General features: G+C 59.2%; 1 protein-coding gene across 7 annotated transcripts in view; it reads left to right on the forward strand.

The window, feature by feature from the left end:
* Window positions 1-20,245, forward strand: part of ATP2B3 (ATPase plasma membrane Ca2+ transporting 3) — a 42,754-nt gene extending 22,509 nt beyond the window's left edge. For 5 of the 7 annotated variants that reach the window (XM_061179251.1, XM_061179253.1, XM_061179252.1 and 2 more), the window contains 6 exons: window positions 542-755; window positions 1,498-1,709; window positions 2,593-2,700; window positions 3,815-3,997; window positions 8,837-8,923; window positions 19,211-20,245. In XM_061179251.1, coding sequence (XP_061035234.1) covers window positions 542-755; window positions 1,498-1,709; window positions 2,593-2,700; window positions 3,815-3,997; window positions 8,837-8,923; window positions 19,211-19,531 — 1,125 coding nt within the window. In that variant the 3' untranslated portion in view covers window positions 19,532-20,245. Of the gene's footprint in view, window positions 1-541; window positions 756-1,497; window positions 1,710-2,592; window positions 2,701-3,814; window positions 3,998-8,836; window positions 8,991-19,210 lie in introns of all 7 variants that reach the window. The other 2 variants (XM_061179258.1, XM_061179257.1) reach the window with 2 other exon arrangements.

A 20,245-nucleotide genomic window follows, 5' to 3' on the forward strand; every position in this document is an offset into this window, starting at 1 on the left:
CAGCCCTGGCATCCACCCATTCGCTTTCTGTTTCCATGGATCTGTCAGTTCCGGAAGTTTCATAGGAATGGAATCCTACAGGATATGGTCCTTGGTGTCTGTCTTCTGTGAGGCTCATTTTTAACCAACAAGTCAGGGGCGATGAGAAGGAAGGTCCAGTGCAGTTTCTACCTCTTCCTGGCCCTTGGGTGCAGGAATGCATCCATCGGGCTCTTTTATGGTCTGGGGCAAGTGACGGGGGGTGGCAGCCTCCTGCTAACAATTTGGACCACACCTTCTAGATCACTGCCAGCAGGTGAGAGAAGAAGGGAGACTGACAACATTTTAAGAGCAGGAATCTGAAAGCCCAGCGAAAACTCTCTGCTAACCTTAAGAAAACATAGGGATGGAGATGTCACGTTTTTATGGGAAGGTTGGATTTGTTGCATTTTCACTTGAATTCAATTCCAGTGACATTGACCCCAAGCTGAGTCTCTTCCCAGGAGTGGGGGGCCAGTGGGGTTTCCAGGCCCATGTTGGGGTAACTGGCTCCTCTCCACAGGACTCTCCTCTCAAAGCCGTGCAGATGTTGTGGGTGAACTTGATCATGGACACATTCGCCTCTCTGGCCCTGGCAACGGAGCCGCCCACTGAGTCGCTGCTGCTGCGGAAGCCGTACGGCCGGGACAAGCCCCTGATCTCGCGGACCATGATGAAGAACATCCTGGGCCACGCTGTCTACCAGCTCACCATCATCTTCACGCTGCTGTTCGTCGGTAGGTTGGCCCAGGGCACCCTGTGCTGCGGCCAGCCCCGCAGGCCCTGGCCCTGTCCGGCAGTGGCAGGGACAGACGGGCACCTGGGGACCCGATTTCCGGTGAGGACCCCTCGGCCCTCACCTCCCTGCCGTCCTGGGAGTTTTGTTCTCTGTGTGGCATCGGCTCCTTTTAGGAGATTCCTTTATTTACGTGGGGGCGGGTTTGTCGCTTTGTCTATGTGTGGCCTTTCTTCCTGACGTCAGAGGGCTCTCCACGGGTCTGGTGACCCTTGACCACGTGGTGGCCCGGCTCTCAGCACACGTTCCTGGGAGTAGACTCGAAGTTCAGTGCAGGGATGGCGCTGGCCAAAGGGCAAGAGTCACCATGTGAGGGCCCCCAAACGGCAGCACCTGGGGGTCCTCTCACGGGGCCTTTCTCTGCTACCGTGGGAGCAGAAGCTGGTCATGGCTGACCCGAGAGCCGTTCTTGAGGCAGGGCAGCGCAGAGGAGGGCCGGGCCTGCCCTGAGCCTTGCAGCTCCCGTTCCTTCCCCAGCTCGAGCCAGTGTGCAAATGGGTCTTAATGTCTTCACCCCTGTCCTGGGGTTTCAGTGCCAGACCCCCCCGGTCGGGACCCGGCCTTGGCTGTGAGCTCCCGTTGCTTAGCCTGGGAGCTGGGGGACTCATGACTTCCACCCATGTCGCCCGGTGGTGACGCGCCCACCTGGGCCCGGCTCCCCTCACGCGGCCCTGGGCTTGCAGGGGAGCTCTTCTTCGACATTGACAGCGGGAGGAACGCGCCCCTGCACTCGCCGCCCTCCGAGCACTACACCATCGTCTTCAACACCTTCGTCATGATGCAGCTCTTCAACGAGGTCAACGCGCGCAAGATCCACGGCGAGCGCAACGTCTTCCACGGCATCTTCGGCAACCCCATCTTCTGCACCATCGTGCTGGGCACCTTCGCCATCCAGGTAGGAGGGGCGGCTCCACTTTTGCAGGTCTCTCCGGGTCTGCCACTCCCATTTCTAGAACTCGATTCCTTGGCGGGAGGCCACCTTAACTCCAGGAGGCGCTGAGCGTTCAGAACTAGGGCGTATCGATAGAAAATGTGAGGTAGAGCGAGGCCAAGAGGCCAGGGTAGTTGGTTTCTCACAGTTCTCAGAGGGGGGCCAGCCGTGCCACGGGGACCACCTGGGGAAGCGCCCGGGCTGGTGGGCAGGCAGAAGGAGAGTGGGGAGCCCGGAGCAGGTGAATGATTTCCGGGCTCTGGGGTGTGGGGCTGTCCGCTTGTGGTCTGGGACCCAGCCCTGGGTGACTGCGGAGGGGGACAGTGGCCTGGAGGGTGAGAGCCCAGGAACAGAGAGAGTTGGAGTGCGGGCTTGGGACCAGTTGGTCTGTAGTTGAAAAGCTCACCCCGGGAAGAGGACTCCTCCCATGGAGGGGCCATGAGGCTGCACGAGGCCGATCAGAGTGTCTGGCATATGCACGTTCAAGCATCACGTTCACAGAAGCCGGGAGCGTGGCTAACACGACCGAGCCACACCCGAAGGCTGGAAAAGGGACAGTCCGGGGCGCCTGGGTCAGTGGGCACCTTGCACCAAGCGAGGCCCCGTGCCCGTCCGGCACAGCACCCACAGCCTGTGGTCAGCCGGTCTGGGAAGCTTCTTTAGGCACTGGCTGAGGGGGGGGGATGAAGGGAAGGAGGCCAGAGACAAGAAGGCTCCCAGGAACTGCCTGTCTACCTGGGTGAACCAACAACCCTTCTGAGTCCCTGAGCTGGGTTCACAGGACAGGGGGTGCCCCGAGGGCTAGAGGTGCTGGCTGGACCCACCTCCCGCCCACCCCTCCCCACAGATTGTCATCGTCCAGTTCGGCGGAAAGCCCTTCAGCTGCTCCCCGCTGTCTACGGAACAGTGGCTCTGGTGCCTGTTTGTTGGTGTTGGGGAGCTGGTCTGGGGACAGGTAAGTGTCTGCCTCGGTGGCTTTCCCAGCCCTGCCCCTTTCCCATTTGTCTGGGGAACTGTGGGCAGCCCAGGGTCCCCTAGCCTGCCTCTGGGACAGGCCATGACCTAGGTGCAAGGCCACAAGTGACAGCCTCAGCAGAGAGCATGCAAAGGGCCATGGCTGGGATGTCACAGCCCCCAGCAAAACCACCTGCCACTCCCCTTTCCATGGTAGGAGCTGAAAATCGTGCCTTAGAATTGGGTGGCTTGGAAAATGCTCACATATTTGAAGCTACACAATACCTCTCTGAACCTGCCAGAGGGCAAAGAGAATGTCTCAAGGCCACCACATCAAAGTAACACAGACAGGGTGGCTTCAATGGCAGATGTCATTCTCTGGAGGCTAGATGTCCAAGATCATGCTTACATAGGGCAGGTCCAGGAGAGGCCGGGCACAAGCTCCCAGGTCCCCCGCCAGGGGAGTCGCATGGCAGTGCAGTTTCTCCCAGTGGCAATGTGTGATGACACGCACGGGTACCACCATCAGGGCAGCTCCCCTGAGCGGTGCGGTCTGGGGACTTGAGTGGAGTCGGTCCTGGAGGCCTGGGGAGCCCATGTGACTTAGTTACTCAATCTCCGCGCCCCGGAGGTCAAGCTGGTGCATGCGACCCAGGGACCTGTCCTAAATCACCCTGGCAGTGTAGCCTGCCTGCCCTTGGCCCCAGGGAAACCAAGACCCTCTCATCAGGCAGGGGCCTAAAGGTCCCCTCCCGTGAGCCAGGCCAGGGCCAGACCTTGGTCTGGTGAAGCGAGTCCCTTACATCCCACGCTGTGCAGGAAGGTGGCATGAGCCGCTCCTCTGGGCGTCGATGGAGGAGGATCCACCGGCGCGCACACTGCTTTGGAGAGCAGGATTTGGCACCAGGCAGAGGCGGCCCGGGGGCCGCCCGCAGGGAGGAAGCACTGAGGAAAGAGCTGTACACAGCGCCGGGGCCTGTGCAGGGGCGGGCGCACACACTGGCCTGGGCCTGGGTCGGCGGGAGGTGGGCAGCCTGCGCCCCTTCCCGGCCCCAGCAGAGCTCCCACCTCTGATGGCCGCTTCTACCTGCTGTCCCTCACCTCTGGCGACCCAGGTCATCGCCACCATCCCCACCAGCCAGCTCAAGTGCCTGAAGGAAGCGGGACACGGGCCCGGGAAGGACGAGATGACTGACGAGGAGCTGGCTGAGGGCGAGGAAGAGATCGACCACGCCGAGCGGGAGCTCCGCAGAGGCCAGATCCTCTGGTTCCGGGGCCTCAACCGGATCCAGACGCAGGTAAGCTGCCGGGCTGCTCAGCCACTCTGGCTCTCCCGCCTCGCGAGGGGGGCAAGCAAGCCAGAGGCAGAGAATGGGCGAGATGAGCCTGAGACCAACAGGGAAGCCCTTGGGTCTTGCCGCCATGATCACAAGGGCAGTTGCTGGATGTGCCGGATGACAGTATGTCACCGAGATGGCCTCTCCCTGACGCCTCGCTCAGAGCCCAGGTGGCCCTCCCCACTAGTGGGCACAGGTGTCAGCTAACGGTGTGTGCTGTGACCCAGAGCTGTATCTCAGGGAGATGGGGGCATGGGCCACCCACTGTTTGAATAGCTGCTGGGACTTGTTTTCTTTGCTGGGAGCTGCCCCAGGTCATGGGGAAGGGACCTTTTCGGAATGAGGCAGATGCCCGTTTCAAATAGCCTTTGGTGAGCTCACCATTCATTGGGTTATATTGTGAATTCTATGGAAAGACTTCATTTGGGAAGTGAACTCTGATCACCAAGTTGGTCCGTTCTGTTCATCCCAATCTCCAAATATCAGTGCTGGTCAAGGTCAAGGTCGTCAGTGGCTGTCCTCTATAAAGTCAGACAGCCACGACGACTGCCCAGTTGTGGGCACTTGCAAAGGCTTTGTGAGAGTCTGCCTGACAGAGCCACCCTCGCTTCCTGCCCCCAACTCTTCCCTGCCAGCCTTCTTGCCAGAATGTTCCATACTTGCTGTCTCTCTGTGTCCTTCCCTGGCGCTCACTGGTGACTTCATCATGGCCTAACATCAGCCCTCAACACCCCAGAGGCAGTTCTCACCAAGGTCTGTGAGACATCCTCCCGGCTCCCGAGCTGGGCCGTCCCTCCATCCCTCCTGCTTGGAGACTGTTTCCCGGCGCCCTTCCGGAAGTGCGGTCCGCCCTGCTCTCCTGGCAGCTTGCTGTCCCCTCTCCATCTTCCTTGCCTGTCACTCCCACCTCCCACTGAGACCGTGGTCTGCCCTGTCGCCTGGCTGTGACCCTCGCTGCTGGAAGTCCCGCAGTCCCGGGGCACTGGTCTCTTCTTGCCAGTTCCCCGCGGCCTGGCCCTCCCCGCACAGCCTCCAGATGGCGACCAGGCGCCCCTCACGCACCACCTCCTCCTCTGCCTCACAGCACCCACCCTGGGCTCAGGTCAGCCCAGACCCAGGCCCCACCTCCCCAAGCCCACCTCCTCCCACGCCCCAGCTCCTGATGCATGGCTCCATCACGTCTACTGCCCAAGCCAGAGCCCCGGAGCTGTCCCAGACCCTCTTCCCATCTCCCCACACACCTGGTACATTGGCATGGCCCTTCGAACGCGCATCCCCGGTCCAGCCACCTCGGGCCCCACCCCCAACATCTTCCTGGCCCAGCCGCCCGCGTCTCCGCCTGGACCGAGGCTCCCTGTGCCCACCCTGGACCCCTGCAGCCTATTTGCAACATAGCCAGCGTGTGACACCCATCACTCCCTGCTCCTCCCGGGCCTTTCTCCATGCTCTGTCCTGGACCCCCAGCCCCACTGCCCCGACCCAGCTCCAATTGCTCTTGCCCCGGAGACCCACCGGAAGGAAGAACACCGTGGGCCCCTTGGCCTGGACCTGAGACCACAGCTCTCCCCAGTGTCCGCCTCCAGCCTGTCACAAATCACCATGGGCTCATCCCAAAGAATCTTCCACTCCAGGTGCCCAAAGCGCCCTCGCAGTGCACGCGGCTCACCAGCTGCTCCCGCACAGCCCCTGGGGGCCTTGTCTCTGGACGCCCCTCTCCTCCCCAGGCGCCAGCCTCAGCTCCCCGGCCAGAAGCTCTCAGCCTCCCATCTGCCTCTTGGCATCACCCCACGTGCCCTGCGCCCCCGGAACCCCTGCTGCCTTCCCAGACTCCCACTCTGCTCGCCCGCGTTGCTGTGCCTCCATGCTGGCCACTGTCTGGGCCCCAGGCCTCCCCAGCTCCCACCGTGTTCCCTGGGGCCCCTCCTCACCCCACGGCGGCCCTGTGAAGCCTTCTGAGAGTCCACGCCCTCCCGCCACCGTGGCACACGCAGTCAGGGGAGCTCTTTCTCACACGGCCGGCCGTCTGTGCTCCCAGCCCAAGGCGCTGGCATCAGTGAGGAGCAGGGTGCCCCGGGGAACTTTCCAAAGCTGCAGAGTCCCGGGCCACCCGGAGCCTGCGATCCTGTAGGGCTGGGTGAGGTGGCACCAACGAGCTCCATGTTAAGGAGCTCCCTGGGGTCCCAAGGGGCTTCTCCGGGCCTCTGGCTCACCCCTCCTGGCGTCCCAAGCGCCTTGGCCAGCGTGGTGGGGGAAGGATGTCTTGGGCCCGGCCAGAACACTGAGCTCCCAGTAGAACGGGAGGAGCCTTTGTCGCCAGCTGTCCAGGCTTTCCCCGTGGCCTCCTGGCTGCTCAACTGTGCGCACCCACCCACCCATCCCGGCCCCGACGGGCTCTGGCGTGTCATGCTGGGCGGGTTCTGCGGCAGAGCCTATTTGCTTCCATCCATGAGCCAAAGTCAGCGTTAGCTTTTCTAGCAGCCAAGACCACAGCCCTGCCCCAATCCTAGCTGTCCGGGAAGAGGTCCCTGGTGCCCCAGCCACCTGTGCATCTGTGTCTTCTTACCGCCTGCGGGCTCTTGGACCTGACCCTGCCACCCCGTTGGTAGAGTGGGTCCCCTCAGCCGGAGCCTTGCAGTTCCGGGCTGGTCGGGTCCCTGCTTTCCACACGGGGAAATGGGGCCCAGAGAGAAGGGACTTGCCCAAGGTCACCCAAGTCTCCTTCCCCCATCCCTTAGCCCTGTCCTCTCCATGGAGCCACTCATTCCTCCCCTTGACTTTGTCACATCAAATCCACCACACTTCTCAAGAATGCGGAACCAACCAATTGCTTTAGTTCACTTTTTAAGAGCCTTTGTTCATTTTGATTCAAAATAACTGCTTGAAAAGCAGAAGTAAAGCCTAGGGGAAATAAAGCCCCTCAAGTTGTATACACCCCATGCCAAGAGAAACATTCTCTAGGCAGCCAGCCCTACATTTCCAACTTTTGCAAAACACAAAATTGCTCCCCAGATCTCGGAGACCAGCACAACTTTTTATGTTGCTAGGTGAAGGCATTTCCTAAGCTGCTGCCTGCTCTCGCCATCATTCCATGCGCATGGAAACGCACCAGCCAGGCAGGGTGTCATTCTAGAATAAGAGTCCTCCAAATGCAGGACGTGGAGCTTTTCGAAGTGCTCACTACGTGGTCTATTTCGCATTCCATTCTAAACCAAAGAGAAGCTTCAGCAGTGACTGGGCCTTCTTCCTGGCCCAGTGTGGGGGGCTTCCGGGTAGGGGTGGGGCGGAGGGATAATTCTGTGGTATTTTGACTGATACCACCATCACATCGGGACACCATGCGGAGAGGCCCAATCAGAGGCAGGAAGGGCATTTTTCCCTTCCCTTGTCGCCTTTGCCACAGTAAGAGTCCCCTCTTGAGACAGTCCCCTGTCTCCGTAGCCTTAGAAACATCTCAATCTAGGGAGGAGATGCCCCCCACAAAGAGACAGTGACATCATGGCATGGGTCATCTTCCTTCAATGTGTTGGGGCAGTCGGCACTGTGCCAGTTCCCGTGGGCACTCAGTATGCCTTACTTCTGCTGGGCAGAAGGGGGCTCAGCGGTGCGTACACAACAATTAGTCTGTCTGGCAGCGCGTCCAAGGGTTGAAATGAGGGCCGTCTTCACTTTGGTTGGGATGAGGGGAGTCTGATCACTCAAGCTGCCTTCTTCCAAGAGCCCGGCCCCATGTCAGACACACCACGGGACCTGGTGGCTACCATGTAGCCCCTTGGGGGCTGGGGGGGCGGGGGCCGTGTCCTTGGGCCCAGAGCAGGCAGCCAGGGTGCTCTGGGCTCCGGAAATGCATACATCCTCTGCTGCTCACATCATCCAGTGAACTATGTGGCACTTTCTAGAAATCAGATCCACCTTCTAAGGCCAAAGATTCCGCACACACTCCCCACTAAGAGGGCATTCTCTAAGAAGCGGCCCAAAGTGCGCCACAGCGGGCTGGCCTCCCAGAATCTAGACACACGGTCTTCTGATGGGGGCACATTCACAGTGGCCACCCAGCCACAGTTCCTTGGGACCCCTCACCTGGGTTTGCTCCACCCCCAGGCCCCCCTGCCAGCTAAAGGCAGGGTCGGGAAATCCAAAGATACTGCATCTCCGGCAAGTTCACCCCCATGGCTCTCATTTCCTGAAGGCTCCTAGGAAGCTTAAAGGGTGGGGGACAAAGCAAAAGCCATCTTTGCTCCCCGGACCCAGGCTCTCCACTCTCCCTCCTGCCCTGCCTGTGGCTCTGCGGGAAGGCATTCTGATGAGACAAAGCAGGGGCTTTGGGGAAACCCCTCCCTCTCTTTCCAAATCCATTCTTACACTGAGACTTCCCACGGAGTACCCCTCATTCACTTGGGTGAGCCGCAGAAGGAGAGTGACGCCCCGCTTATGGCAATATAAACAAAGGACGGGCCAGGGAAGGGTATTTATTGATGAGTGGCTTGCAATGAACATATCGTGAATGCAAATGGCTCTTTCTAAAGTGTTTGCGGTGTGCCCGATCCATCGTCAACCCCCGCGCGCCAGGTCTTCTGAGCGCTAAGCATTTGCTCAGCAAAGCCTCTCTTGGTGGATGACGCAGAGGCCAGACTCGGCCTCGGCCTCGGCCTCGGCACCGGCAGAAGCACCGAGGCAACCTCGATGAGGCTTTGCTGTCACGATATGCAGCCAGTGTGGCCCCTGTCCCCACCCAGCCCCACCCCCGTGCGGTCGCGGGGACTACAGTGCAAGCCAACCTTTATCTCATTTTCTCTCCCACAGATGGAGGTAGTGAGTACCTTCAAGAGAAGCGGTTCATTTCAGGGTGCTGTGCGCCGGCGGTCCTCGGTCCTCAGCCAGCTCCATGACGTAACCAATCTTTCTACCCCTACTCACGTAATTCTCTCTGCTGCCAATCCCACCAGCGCCGCTGGGAGTGAGTCTTGAGTCCCCTTTTCTCTCATAAATGGCATCTCTGGGGGAGGAAAAAGCCTCCCGCCTCTTCCTTCTCTTTTTTTCCAGTCTTGCATCCTCCGCTCACCGAGGCTTTTCCGTTCTTTCTTTATCGCCCTGTTCAGTCCTTCCCGCCCAGACGGTGTGTCTCTCCAAAGCCATATCCTCTTATGAAATGTACTGAATCCATGGCACTGCTGGACCTTCCGTTCTTTTCTTTGGTTTTTTGGGTTTTGTTTAGTGCTCCTTCTGTCGCTGGTTTTCTTTTCTTGAACTTGTCTGCCTTTGCTGATGGTTCTTCATGAACTTGGGCCGCTTCTGGTGGTGTCTGGAGTCAGTCAGGTTGGGGTCTCGGTCAGTGTCCCGCGGGGCAGCTCCAGGGAGGCGCGCAGGCTCAGGGCCGCCCCGCAGGACTGAAAGGAGAGGCGAGCGCCTTTGCAGCGTCATTCGCAGCGGAAGAACCCAGCCCGCCCACTTGGGACTAAAGCAGCAGCTTCCAGAACTCTCCTTGAGGTGGTTTCCAAAAGCAGTACCCCTGAGCCACCGGGCATTAGAGGTGTCCCCAGGAGCCCTCCTCATGCCTCGAGCCCGCCCTCGGCCACGTTTCCTTTTGTTCCCAAAGCATCTTCGTTCTTTCCAAGCAGGCCTCAGGATTGGAAGGTCTTAACCTGATCTGGCCCATACTCTGTCTCCTCCTTCCTTCGAGAGGCTGGGAGAAATTGATTCCTTTTTATACGTCCCTCTGAAAAGTTCCCGCCATGTCTGCCACATTTTAGAAGGAACCCAGGGGCTGTCCTAAAGAGGTAGAAAGTTCCATATTTGCTCACATTTCTTTACAAAGACAAAGGGAAAACCACTAGACCATTGAGCCCACCACCCCACGGTCCCCCCAGTGAGAGACAACGCGAGGAACAGTGTGGGCCCCCCACTGCCCCCCAGGGCCACCTGCTTCTCACAGCAAACTCGAGATTTCAAAAGCCAAACAGTAAACCTTCAAGTATGAGCCCAGAGCCCCTGCCAGGACGGTTCACTGCTACCTGTTTCCTTTCCTTCCAGTGGGACCCGGCAACTCTCACCTCCGTGAACACATCACTTCCCCATGGACGGGAGTTGTTAACTGTGCTTTTTTCCCACACCAGACTCTGGGATTTTCTTTTTGCTTGATTTCTTCTCTTTTCCTTTTTTCTTTTGTCTTGTGTTCTCTTTTTTGTTTTTCTTTTCTTCTTCTTTTTTTTTTTTTTTTTTAGGAACTGGTAAGAGGTCCCCAGTGGAGGGCGTCCCTCCTCTTGCTTAAGCTGTCGTTTCAGGCCACTCTGCCCTTTATGGAAGGGATGTGGGCTGCACTGGTCCCCACTGGGGCCACCTTGTCCCCTTTGGAAACAGCACGCACGTGAACACACAAACACACACACACACACACACACACACACACAAGCGTGTTCCCCATCCCACAGGCCACACACATGTCCAGCTCCCTTGAATGTTCACTGAGCCACCCACCCGGGGCCACAGACACTGGCTGACGGCCGTCACGGGTGAGCTGGAAAGCTTGTCCCACGGGGTACTTGGCACCACTCCACCTGGGGAAGCCGGCAGGAGGCTCGGCCAGGGCCCGCTGGGCCGCAGCTGCCCTCCCCTGCCGCTTCCTTCACGTGCTCCTTTGCCATCTCTCTCTGTGCCTCCTCTCTGTCTGTCTGTCCATCCGCCTGTCTGTCGACTTGGGGGAAGGCAGCCCGTCCCTCCTCTGCTCACCCCTAGGCCTTCCCCACACTCCTGCTGAGGCCGCGCTCTCTTGGCTCCTCCGGGTGCCTCAGGCGTCCCCCCGGGGGCAGCCTCTTTCTCCTCTCTCTTCCTCGGCCCCTAGTACCTTCCTTCTTTCTGCGGCCACCTGTCCTGTCCCCCTTCCCACTGCCGGGAGCCCAGCAGTGTGGGTAGGAGCCGCTCCAGGGGGGCCTAAGTAGCCCCCCGTCCCTTCCACACCACGTGCCACTGGGAGATGAGCGCCTTCCGCCTGAGGAGGGTCCCGACGTCCTGCCTCACAAGGGGCTGAGCCACTGCCCCTCAGACAGGACCCCGCTGTGGAGGAAGATGCTGGATGGAGGACAAGGTGACACCAGGGGACTCTCCTGCTTCCAGAAGCTGCCGACCGAGACCACTTCCTGCCGCCATCACCGGTTCCCAGTCCAAGCTTCGAAGACCCCGAGAAATCACCAAGCCTGGCCCCCACATCGTACAAATCAGGGGAAGGCCTGGCAGAGTGGAGGACAGCCCTAGGCCTTCAGTCTCTCTCTCGGAACTCACCAGAAGAAAGCAGGGTGCAGTGGTCACGGGGCACAAGGTTTCCTCAGGAAAACCCAGCTCTTTCAGGAAGGCTTCTGTCCTCCTTGCCTACCACCTGGCCAGGCCGCGCCTCATCCTGAGCGCCGCGGCCAGTCTCGGCCCAACATCGCTTCCAATGAGAACCTCAGGCTGTGTAGGTGGAGGGCCTGGTTGCGGGTGTGGACAAGGAGGCTGAAGGCCAGAGTGATAGGTGGCATTGCTCACCCATTGCAGGCCCCGGCAGGTAACACCAATGCAAGAAGTGGCCAGAGTCCGAGGGGGAGGAGAGCCCCTCAGAGGAGTGATGGGGGGGAGGCTAGAGATGCAATGATCCTCGGGGCTCAGCGTGCCCACTTTCACAGCCACGCACACTTCCTAGTTGACCTCTGACCACCCCCGCCCCAGGCTTCCCATGCCCACATGTGCACACGGGTCTTTGCTGCTTCTGGATTCGGGAGTCTCAATGCGGTCCCCACTCCCCTGGCCACACGTGATGACCTCCCGGCTCCAGAATGGCCTTGGCTGCCTCCCCCCTGCTCACTCAACCGTCTCTCCTGCCTGGCTTAGTGGCCGCCCCACCACAGCCATTTCATGGGACCTCAGCCATGCCTGGCCTTGAGGCCACCCACCTGAGTGGCTTAGGAAAGAGCATTCTTTACTAACCACCATCAGTCTTTTGGAAACGAAGGGGGTGTGGAATCCTATCCCCTGTTAGTGTGTCAGTCACCCTCATTCCTGCCCCAATCACACTCTCACACAGTAATTCTTCAGGAAGCTCAGCCTCATTCCCCAGCTGGCTGTCAGGATCCCCAAGGTGTAGGCAGACAGGAGATGTCTATTCACTCAGGTTTACTAATGAGCAGCAAGCCCAGGCCGCCAGATGGCTGCCCCCAGGTGCGAGGGCGGCCACACAGACACCCCGAGGCCCTCCCCAGCCACATAGCCACAGCCTGTTCCCCGGCAGCCTGGCCCTCCTGCAGCAACACTGGGCCTCTGTACTCACACGATTACTGTCACAGGGGCAGGTGGCGAGTTTGGTCAGATGTGGCCAGGAGGACTCCCTCAGGGCCGTTCAGTTCTGATTAACCATACCAGAAACAGATCATGGCAGTTGCTTTATTTTAATTGGCTTTTGCCAACTTGGCAAAGCCCAGCCCGGTGAGACCCCGGGGCTTCCGTGGACACACCCTTCTGGAGCCTGGGGAGACATGCCCCTCACACACTCCCAGAGCAGTAGTTAAGCCAGCCCCACTGAGGAAGGAGCCCTGCAAAGTGAAAGCTGTCTTGTTTGCTGGCGTATGCTTCCTTCTCAGGAAATCCATTGATTTCAAGGCAAGTCTGCCCACGTGGGTTTCTGGGAATAGTTGGCATTCTGGGAAATATTGGCATTTTTGGTCAGCTCTTCGACAGTGTGCACACTGTCTCCACACTAGGAACAGTATCAGCCCTGCCCGAGCCTTCCTGCAGCCAGGGACCCTACCACATGGAAGAACCTTCCAGGCAATTCCTAAAGCACATGCCAGCTCGCAGCCTAAGGCAGACCCTGGAAGCCCTGCTCCAGAGCCCTCCCCTGTAGACACTTCCGGGTCAACTCCTGGGGCTGGGAGCCAGGGCCCAGGAAGCTCAGGAGACTTATTTGAGGCCCTGCAGCTGGAGACAGCCAAGATGAGAGGCAAGGCCGAGCCCCTGAAAAACCCAGGACTCTCCATGCCTGGGTCAGTTCAGTGCAACATCTTGTTGACGCCGGCCACTGAGTCTGGCCTGTCCCGGTCCTGGGCACACATGCATGCCCACAGAATGGGAGGTAATCTTCACAAAACTCACAAGCCACCAGCATTTTCGGCTTGCCAACACACACAAAGCCGTGTCTTTGGTTTGGGATTCGATCCCTCAGTGAAAGGGCCAACTCTGGAGTCTGGATTTTCACGTCTCCTAATTCTGTGGTGAGGAAAGGGAGCCTTCCCCCTTGCTACCCCTTTGATTGTGGGTCCATCACCGCACACCTCTTTGTGTTGCTCTCAAGTCATGATTCACCTTCATGCCTACAGGGAGGGTTTGGGACTTGGGAACCTAAAGTTCATGGAGGCACCCTCTCTCCCTGGCTGCTGTGTTTGGAATTTGCTCTAAATCCAAAGCCCCGATGCCAGGGAAGCTGCCAGGTTCCTTCCTCCCACAGAAGGTTCTGGATAGTGGTTGGTACAGAAGGATAGGGCAGGAGTTGGATGGAAGAATTCTGAGTTCTGTGAGCTTCACAGTGAGAAGGAAGGGAAGGTGCGGAGGGTGACGACCCCCCCAGGGCCTGCTCCTCCCACAGTACGAAGGTGTCAGACCCAGTTTCTGTTGTGGCCATTGTCATTGTTGTTCGGGAGCCTTTGCTTTTATTTTTCTCTCCTTTTCTTTTCCTTTAATGGGGTAGGTGTTCCTTCATCCTTCGCTTTCCTCCCTGCTTTCACGTCCCTTCTCCGCCTCCACCACCACCTACATTGCGAACGCAAGCGATTAAAGTTCAAAACAAAAGCGGGGTACATCCACTTTCAGCCGTGACCTTCACCCCTTCTGCTTGCACCCCAACTCTTCATCAGTAGCATGGTCCCATGGCAGAGTCTGACACAAGCATCCCTTCTCCGTGTGGCCGGGGTAGTCCTGCGGGTCTGGAGCATCACGTGGCGCATCCCCGCTAATGGAGCTCACGGTGAGGGGAAGACAGGCCAGGGCTCACATGCGGGGGCGAGGGCCGGGCAGCAAACAACAGAGAAGTAAGCTTGCGCTGAGTGCAGGTGGTCACCAGCCTCAGAGGGAAAGGAAGCAGAACGAGAGAAACATTAGTGGCACAATTTTGGATAAAGGTTGTCCGGGACAGCCTCTCAGAGGATGATCTGTGAGCTGAGTTCCAAATAAGGAGGCAAGGCCGACATGGGATGATCTGGCGGAAGAAGAGTGTAGGCGGGGGACAGGGCAGGGGTGATGGCCCTGGGGGACACTCAAGCTTGCTGTTCCGAGCAACGCGGGCGGAGAGCGCTGGTCGGGGGAGCTACGGTGGGAGACACGTGTCAGGCTGTGTGGGCCCCCTACTCCCAGCACCTGCCCGCTGAGCCCCTGCTGCATGCGGATGCTGTGCTGGGTGCTGGGGACGCCAGGGGCCTCGTGTTCCAGCGACAGGAGACAGAGGAGAGAATAACGGGATGTGTGGGTGAACCGTGCTGGGGAGAAAAGGAGGCAGAAGAGGTGCCGGGGTGCTGAGGGCGATGAGTGGATTGCGGCTGTAGACGGAAAGAGCTGAGGGGGAGCCATGAGGCTCACTGGGGAAGAGCCTTCCTGACAGAGGGAACAGCCAGTGCAAAGGTCCTGAGGCAGGAGTGTCGTGCTTGAGGAAGAGCCGGGAGGCTGGAGAGGGTAAAGGAGAAAGAGGAAGAGAATGGCCCAAGGCAGGCCCTGGCAGGACTTTTCCTTTGAGGGAGACACAGCCACTGAAGTGTTTGGACGAGTGGAAGGTGCGACATGCTCTGACTTCCGTTTGAAAAGATTGCTCAGGCTGCCATGCTGAGAAGAGACTGTGGACGTCAAAGGTGGCAACAGGGAGACAAGGGAGGAGACATGGGGGGTGGGGGGTAAAGTTGAAGAAGCAGGCAGAGCCCCGAGTCTGGACATTGAGGTGGGAGCTCCTTAGCAGACAGATGGCTAGAAGCGCCCAGGAAATGCACGGATGTGGATGGAGAAAAGGCCCAGACGACCCTGGGGCCCTCGGCCACGATAGGGGATAGACAGCAGCAGGAGGAAGAGCTGGAGGCCAGTGTCCAGCCTGGAAGCAGGGGTGCGGTGCGGGGAGCACGGAGCACCCAACCGGAGAGGTCCCTGAGGAGTGGGGGCGGAAGAGAACAGGGCCAAACGAAGCTGGGCCCCTGCGTACCAACAGCTGGAGGGGCCGCAGCCCCGAGAGAGGGGCAAAGAGTAACCTAGACGAGGGGGAGGGAAATGGCAGCGAAGGAGGAAGCAGGGCGCGGTGTCAGAGGCCAGGCGGTGGGGCGCGACAGGCCTCACCCGGAAAGGGGTGGGAAGCCGTGGGACAGCCCCCAGCCCCAGCCAGACCTGCTCCTCGTTGGCTGTAATCGAGAAGTCCTCTTTACCGGCCGGTGCTTTTCACGTCTTTCTTTACCTTCTCTTACGGTAACCTGGACTTGGGGGTGTCCCACACTGCGCAGACCAGTCAGGACCCAGAGCAGCTTCAGCAGCTGCCGGGATGTTTGGAGTCCCTGCCTGCTACACAGCGAGGGCAGGGCCTGACTCAGCGGCCAGAGAGAAGGGTGGGACCAGAGGCCCCAGGGACGGCAGCCACGCAGGCTGGAGCCCGGGAAAGATCCAGGGACCAGGCAGGGGGCGTCTCTGCGCTCGGGGCTTGCGGGTCCCTGGCAGACACAGCCGCAGCACTGGAGGCGGGGAGGGCTCCACCCTGGAGAGGTTCGGGAAAGAGGGGCCACAAGACACGCTGACGTACGGCACTGCGTCTGGTGCCTCCAAGTTTCAGCCAGAGCCCGGCACCAGGATGCGAAGACTAGGCGAGGGGCAGGGTCGGCGGGGGCCAAGGCTGAGGGTCCTCCTGGACCTCCTTCAGTTCGAGAGGCCCGTTAGCCATCGACGGGAGGTGCAGGAGCAGCGCGTGCCGGGAAGGGCGGGCCCGGCTGCAGATGCAGGGGGCACTGATGGCGCGAGGTGGGCTGTGGGCTGTGGGCGGCACTCTCAGCCTTGAGGGCAGTGACACCCCTTTGGGCGTCCTAGAGATGGACAGGTGGCCTGAGGACCCTGCCCTGGCCCCTGGGACAGTCCCAGGCCAGGAGAGGAGCTTCAGGAGGCAGTAAGGGTCACGCACTGGGGAGGGCGCTGGACCCACCCAGCTGTGACCAGGCCTTCGCAGGGACGCACTAAACTCCACCGTGGGGATGTCCTCAGACTCTCAGGTGTGAGCTCAGGCCTCCAGGGCAGCCCTCTCTTAGAAACGTTTCCCAGTTCCCACCAAACCCGTGTCCCGGGCGTTGACTGTGCCCTTCAGCGTGGAGTGGCCTGAAAACGCCCCATCATAAGACCAATCCCAAGCCATGTGTTAAGAGCCCAAGATTTGCATGCAGGGAAATGGAAGCTGGAGGGAAGCTGACTCACCATCAGCTGTAAGACACTCAGGACGACTCAAGCCAACGGCGCACGTTTGAGTGGGCAGCCCTGGCACCTTCTACTGGTGATTGAGCGGCCGCTCTGCACCAGGCTCTGGCGACAGGCAGCAAGCAAGGCTAGTGAGGGGCATCAAAGTGAGTCTTTGATTACACCCGGGAGGAGGGCCCTGAAGGAGCCTTCCAGGCCAGAGCAGCAGAGCTGGGGAGGGAAGAGCCGGCCACCCTCTGGGGGAGCTGAGGATGAGCTCGAGCAGGGGCCTGGCCTGATCACATGACCCAGGTCCAAGTGAGGGGAAAGGATGAGTTCGAGCAGGGGCCTGGCCTGATCACATGACCCAGGTCCAAGTGAGGGGAAAGGATGGAGCCAGGGGCACTGGATCACTGCTGGCAAACTTACCGCAAAGGCCTCCAGGGTCAAGGGCGGCAGCACGCCGCTTGCTCCCGTTTCCGTGGCTTGAGGGGGTGGCTGACAGCCAGAGTAGACCCTCCACCACCACACAGCCACAGCCAGTGTCCCAGTGGCTCTCCCACAATCCTGGCACCAGAAAAGGCCCAAATCATGAGGCCACATCTGCCATGGCTACAAAAAGTGAATTGTTTCTTTCCATTAAAAATGTCAAATGATTGTCAATTTCTGTGTCACCCCGATCTCAGAAGCCAGTCTGGGGAATGAAGGGGCCGACAGCAAATGATGGCCATCTACGATCTGGAAGATGTGGCTTCACCAAATTCAGAGAAAATCCTAACTGGATTTAAGATATGGAATCAGAAAATTCCAATTTTATGGAGCCCTTTGGCTCATTTTTTTTTTGCACTTGATTGTGAGGTTCTCCTGGTTTAAGCTGACCTAGGAGCACTGAGCTTGGCTGAGCAAGGCTGACCCCGGGATCCAGACACTGGAGGGTTGAAAGGGATTCATGGTCTAAACCAGGGGGCAGCAATGAACATTGGACATGTCCTTCAGAGGACACAGCATGGCCGTGTACCCAATAAGACTTTATCTACAAAACCAGGTTGAGGGCCAGAGTTAGCTCTTGGGCCACAGTTTGCCAACACCTTGTCTAAACCAAGAAAACCCAACCCTAGAACCTTGGACCTGGAAATGGCTTTAGAACTCACTTTGTGTCCACCTACTCACATAGGGAGGCTCTGGCCTCCCCATCTCAGCACAGGGCCAGCTGGCTAGTGCGGGGCCCAGCTGAAGGCCTCCCATCGATTCTGCCTTCTAGAAACATGAGGGAGCCCAGGCTGGGGGCCCAAGGAAGGAGCAGAGAGAGGCAGCAAACCCAATGAGACTTGAGCACATGTGGAGGTGAAGGCAGGGCAGCCAGCGGAGGCCAAGGGGCTAGTTCTGAGAGCAGGGTCCTGCAGGAGGTGCGGAGGTCAGGGGTGCCTGAGCTCAGCTGGGGCCTCGGTAGCTGGGGAGCAGGGCATTGTGGGAAGCTCTTCCCCAGGGGGCACTTGTGCTGATCTGAGGTCTGCAGATGCCAGTGGGACAGCCAGGGAACAAGGTGTAGAAAATGTGAGTGGGGGAAGAATATGGCCCCCAACCAAATTCCAGGGACTGAAAGAAGTTGTGTGGCTTGGAGAGTGAAAAGGAGGAGGGTGAGAAAGGCTGGAGGGGCGGGTATCAGCAGACTACAAAGGGCCTCTGATGGCAGGAGATGCAGGACGGAAGGGTCTGAGAAGGGAAATGACGACCTGATCAAATGCATCCAGCTGGTGAATCGGGGCATCCGAGCAGGACAGGCTTGGTCGGTGTAAATTAAAAATGGGGCCATTTTCCATCTTGGATGCCTCCAGATGGGGGACTGTCAGACTTTTGGGCCTGGAGCTCTGATGAGGGGCCTGGGCCGCAGTCCCTGGTTATAGCCAGATGAGCCCGGAGCCGTGGCCAGGGCGAGGAGGTGAGCCTGGGGGTATGGTCAGGGAGGAGGACGGACAGGGACAGGCCAGGGCTTTGGGCACTCTGGGACAGAGTAACGAGCAGTGGAGGAGATGGAGACAGAGAAACCGGTGAGGTAGGAGGAGGGCCAGACAGGGGCAGTGTCAGGGGAGCCAGGAGAAGTTCCCAGAAAGAGGGGCAGTCGGCCCCTGGGGGATCAAATAAGATGGAGACACAGAAGGGCCGTTGGACTTAGCAGCACGGAGAGTGATGGGCAGATGTGTCTGGGCATGGCCAGCACGGGCTGCTGCCACGGGAGCTGGGGGACAGAGGAGAGGACGCTGAGAAGCCAGGGAGGGGGACCAACTCGAGAAAGGCCTGCAGTGTGCCCATAGGCTGGGGACTTTCTCTTGCCAGAAAGTTCCTCGGACTCTCTGGGAAGAGAAAGTGGAGAGCCCACTGTCCAGCACTGCCCCTTTGCCCAGTCATCTTTCTGGGCTCCCACGTTGGAATCCCCCCCAGTGCAGGGGAAGGGGTGGGAGGGAGCAGCCAGGAGTCCCGTGAATCCATCGCTCTTGAGTTCCGGAATATCTGCCCAGGTCAGCCTAGAGAAAGCCACTGCCATTTGTCCTGCATGTGCATCAGGTGACGGGAGGGAGACCGCAGCAGGGCAGAGGGCTCTGACTGTTCCGCTCCAAAAGACAAGTGTTTGTCATGCAGTGACCCCTGCCATGGATGTGGGCGGAACTCACCAGCACCAGCCAGCCACTGATGGTCTCCTTCCTTCTTCCCTCCTCCCCCTCCTCCTCCGCCCCGTCCCTCCCCCTCCCCCTCCAGATCCGGGTGGTGAAAGCATTCCGTAGCTCCCTCTACGAAGGCCTGGAGAAACCGGAATCCAAGACCTCCATCCATAATTTCATGGCGACGCCCGAGTTCCTGATCAATGACTACACACACAACATCCCACTCATCGACGACACGGACGTGGACGAGAACGAGGAGCGCCTGCGGGCCCCGCCCCCACCCTCCCCCAACCAGAACAACAACGCCATCGACAGCGGCGTCTACCTGACTACGCGCGGCACCAAGTCAGCTACCTCGTCAGTGTTTGCTTCCGGACCCGGGAGCCCGCTCCACAGCGCGGAGACGTCCCTCTAAGCAGAGCTGCTCTCGGCACGGCACGCGCACTCCCCGCACACACACGCACCCGGGCGGGCCGGTGGAGGGCGCCGGCCACGAGGAGGGCCCGCCAGGCGGCTGAAGATGCTCGAAGGCACCTGCCGGAAGCCAATCCATTCTAGGCTTCTTACTCAGGAGGACCAGGAGCGGGAGGAGGAGGAAGGAGAGACCAGAGAGCAAGAACCGTTGCGTTCCCCCCTTTTTCTATGGAAGCTTTTTTAAACGAACACTGTAATTCCACCAGATGTTCCCTGTTTGGGCTGTGCAGTGGGGCAGAGGGCTGGTTTCGGTTTATTGAGAGCTTCGTGGCACCTGCTGCAGAGCAATTGGATCAACAGGTACAACAGGCGAGCGCCGCTCTGCAGGAAGGATGCTCCCGCCCAGATGGTCCACCGGCCCAGCACCCCCTCCCCAGGACGCGTGCAGTCAGTCTGTGTGTGCATGTGTGCGTAGCCACGTGTGTGCGCGTATAGACGTGTACGTGCACGTAGGACCAGATGCATATCTAAAGAATAAGGAACTACTTAACGGCATGATATTTCCATTTCTCTTATCGGGTGTTTTCATGTTGAAATTTCATTATTTATCGCGGCAGGGTTTTTTTCAGGGAACTAGACTGCAAGAATATCCTTTTGGTTGCTTGGGACCCCCTTCCCCCGCACTGCTCCCCTCCCCCAGTCCGCTCCATCCTCC

The sequence above is a fragment of the Eubalaena glacialis genome, chromosome X, assembly GCF_028564815.1.
Source record: "Eubalaena glacialis isolate mEubGla1 chromosome X, mEubGla1.1.hap2.+ XY, whole genome shotgun sequence".
NCBI lineage: Eukaryota > Metazoa > Chordata > Mammalia > Artiodactyla > Balaenidae > Eubalaena > Eubalaena glacialis.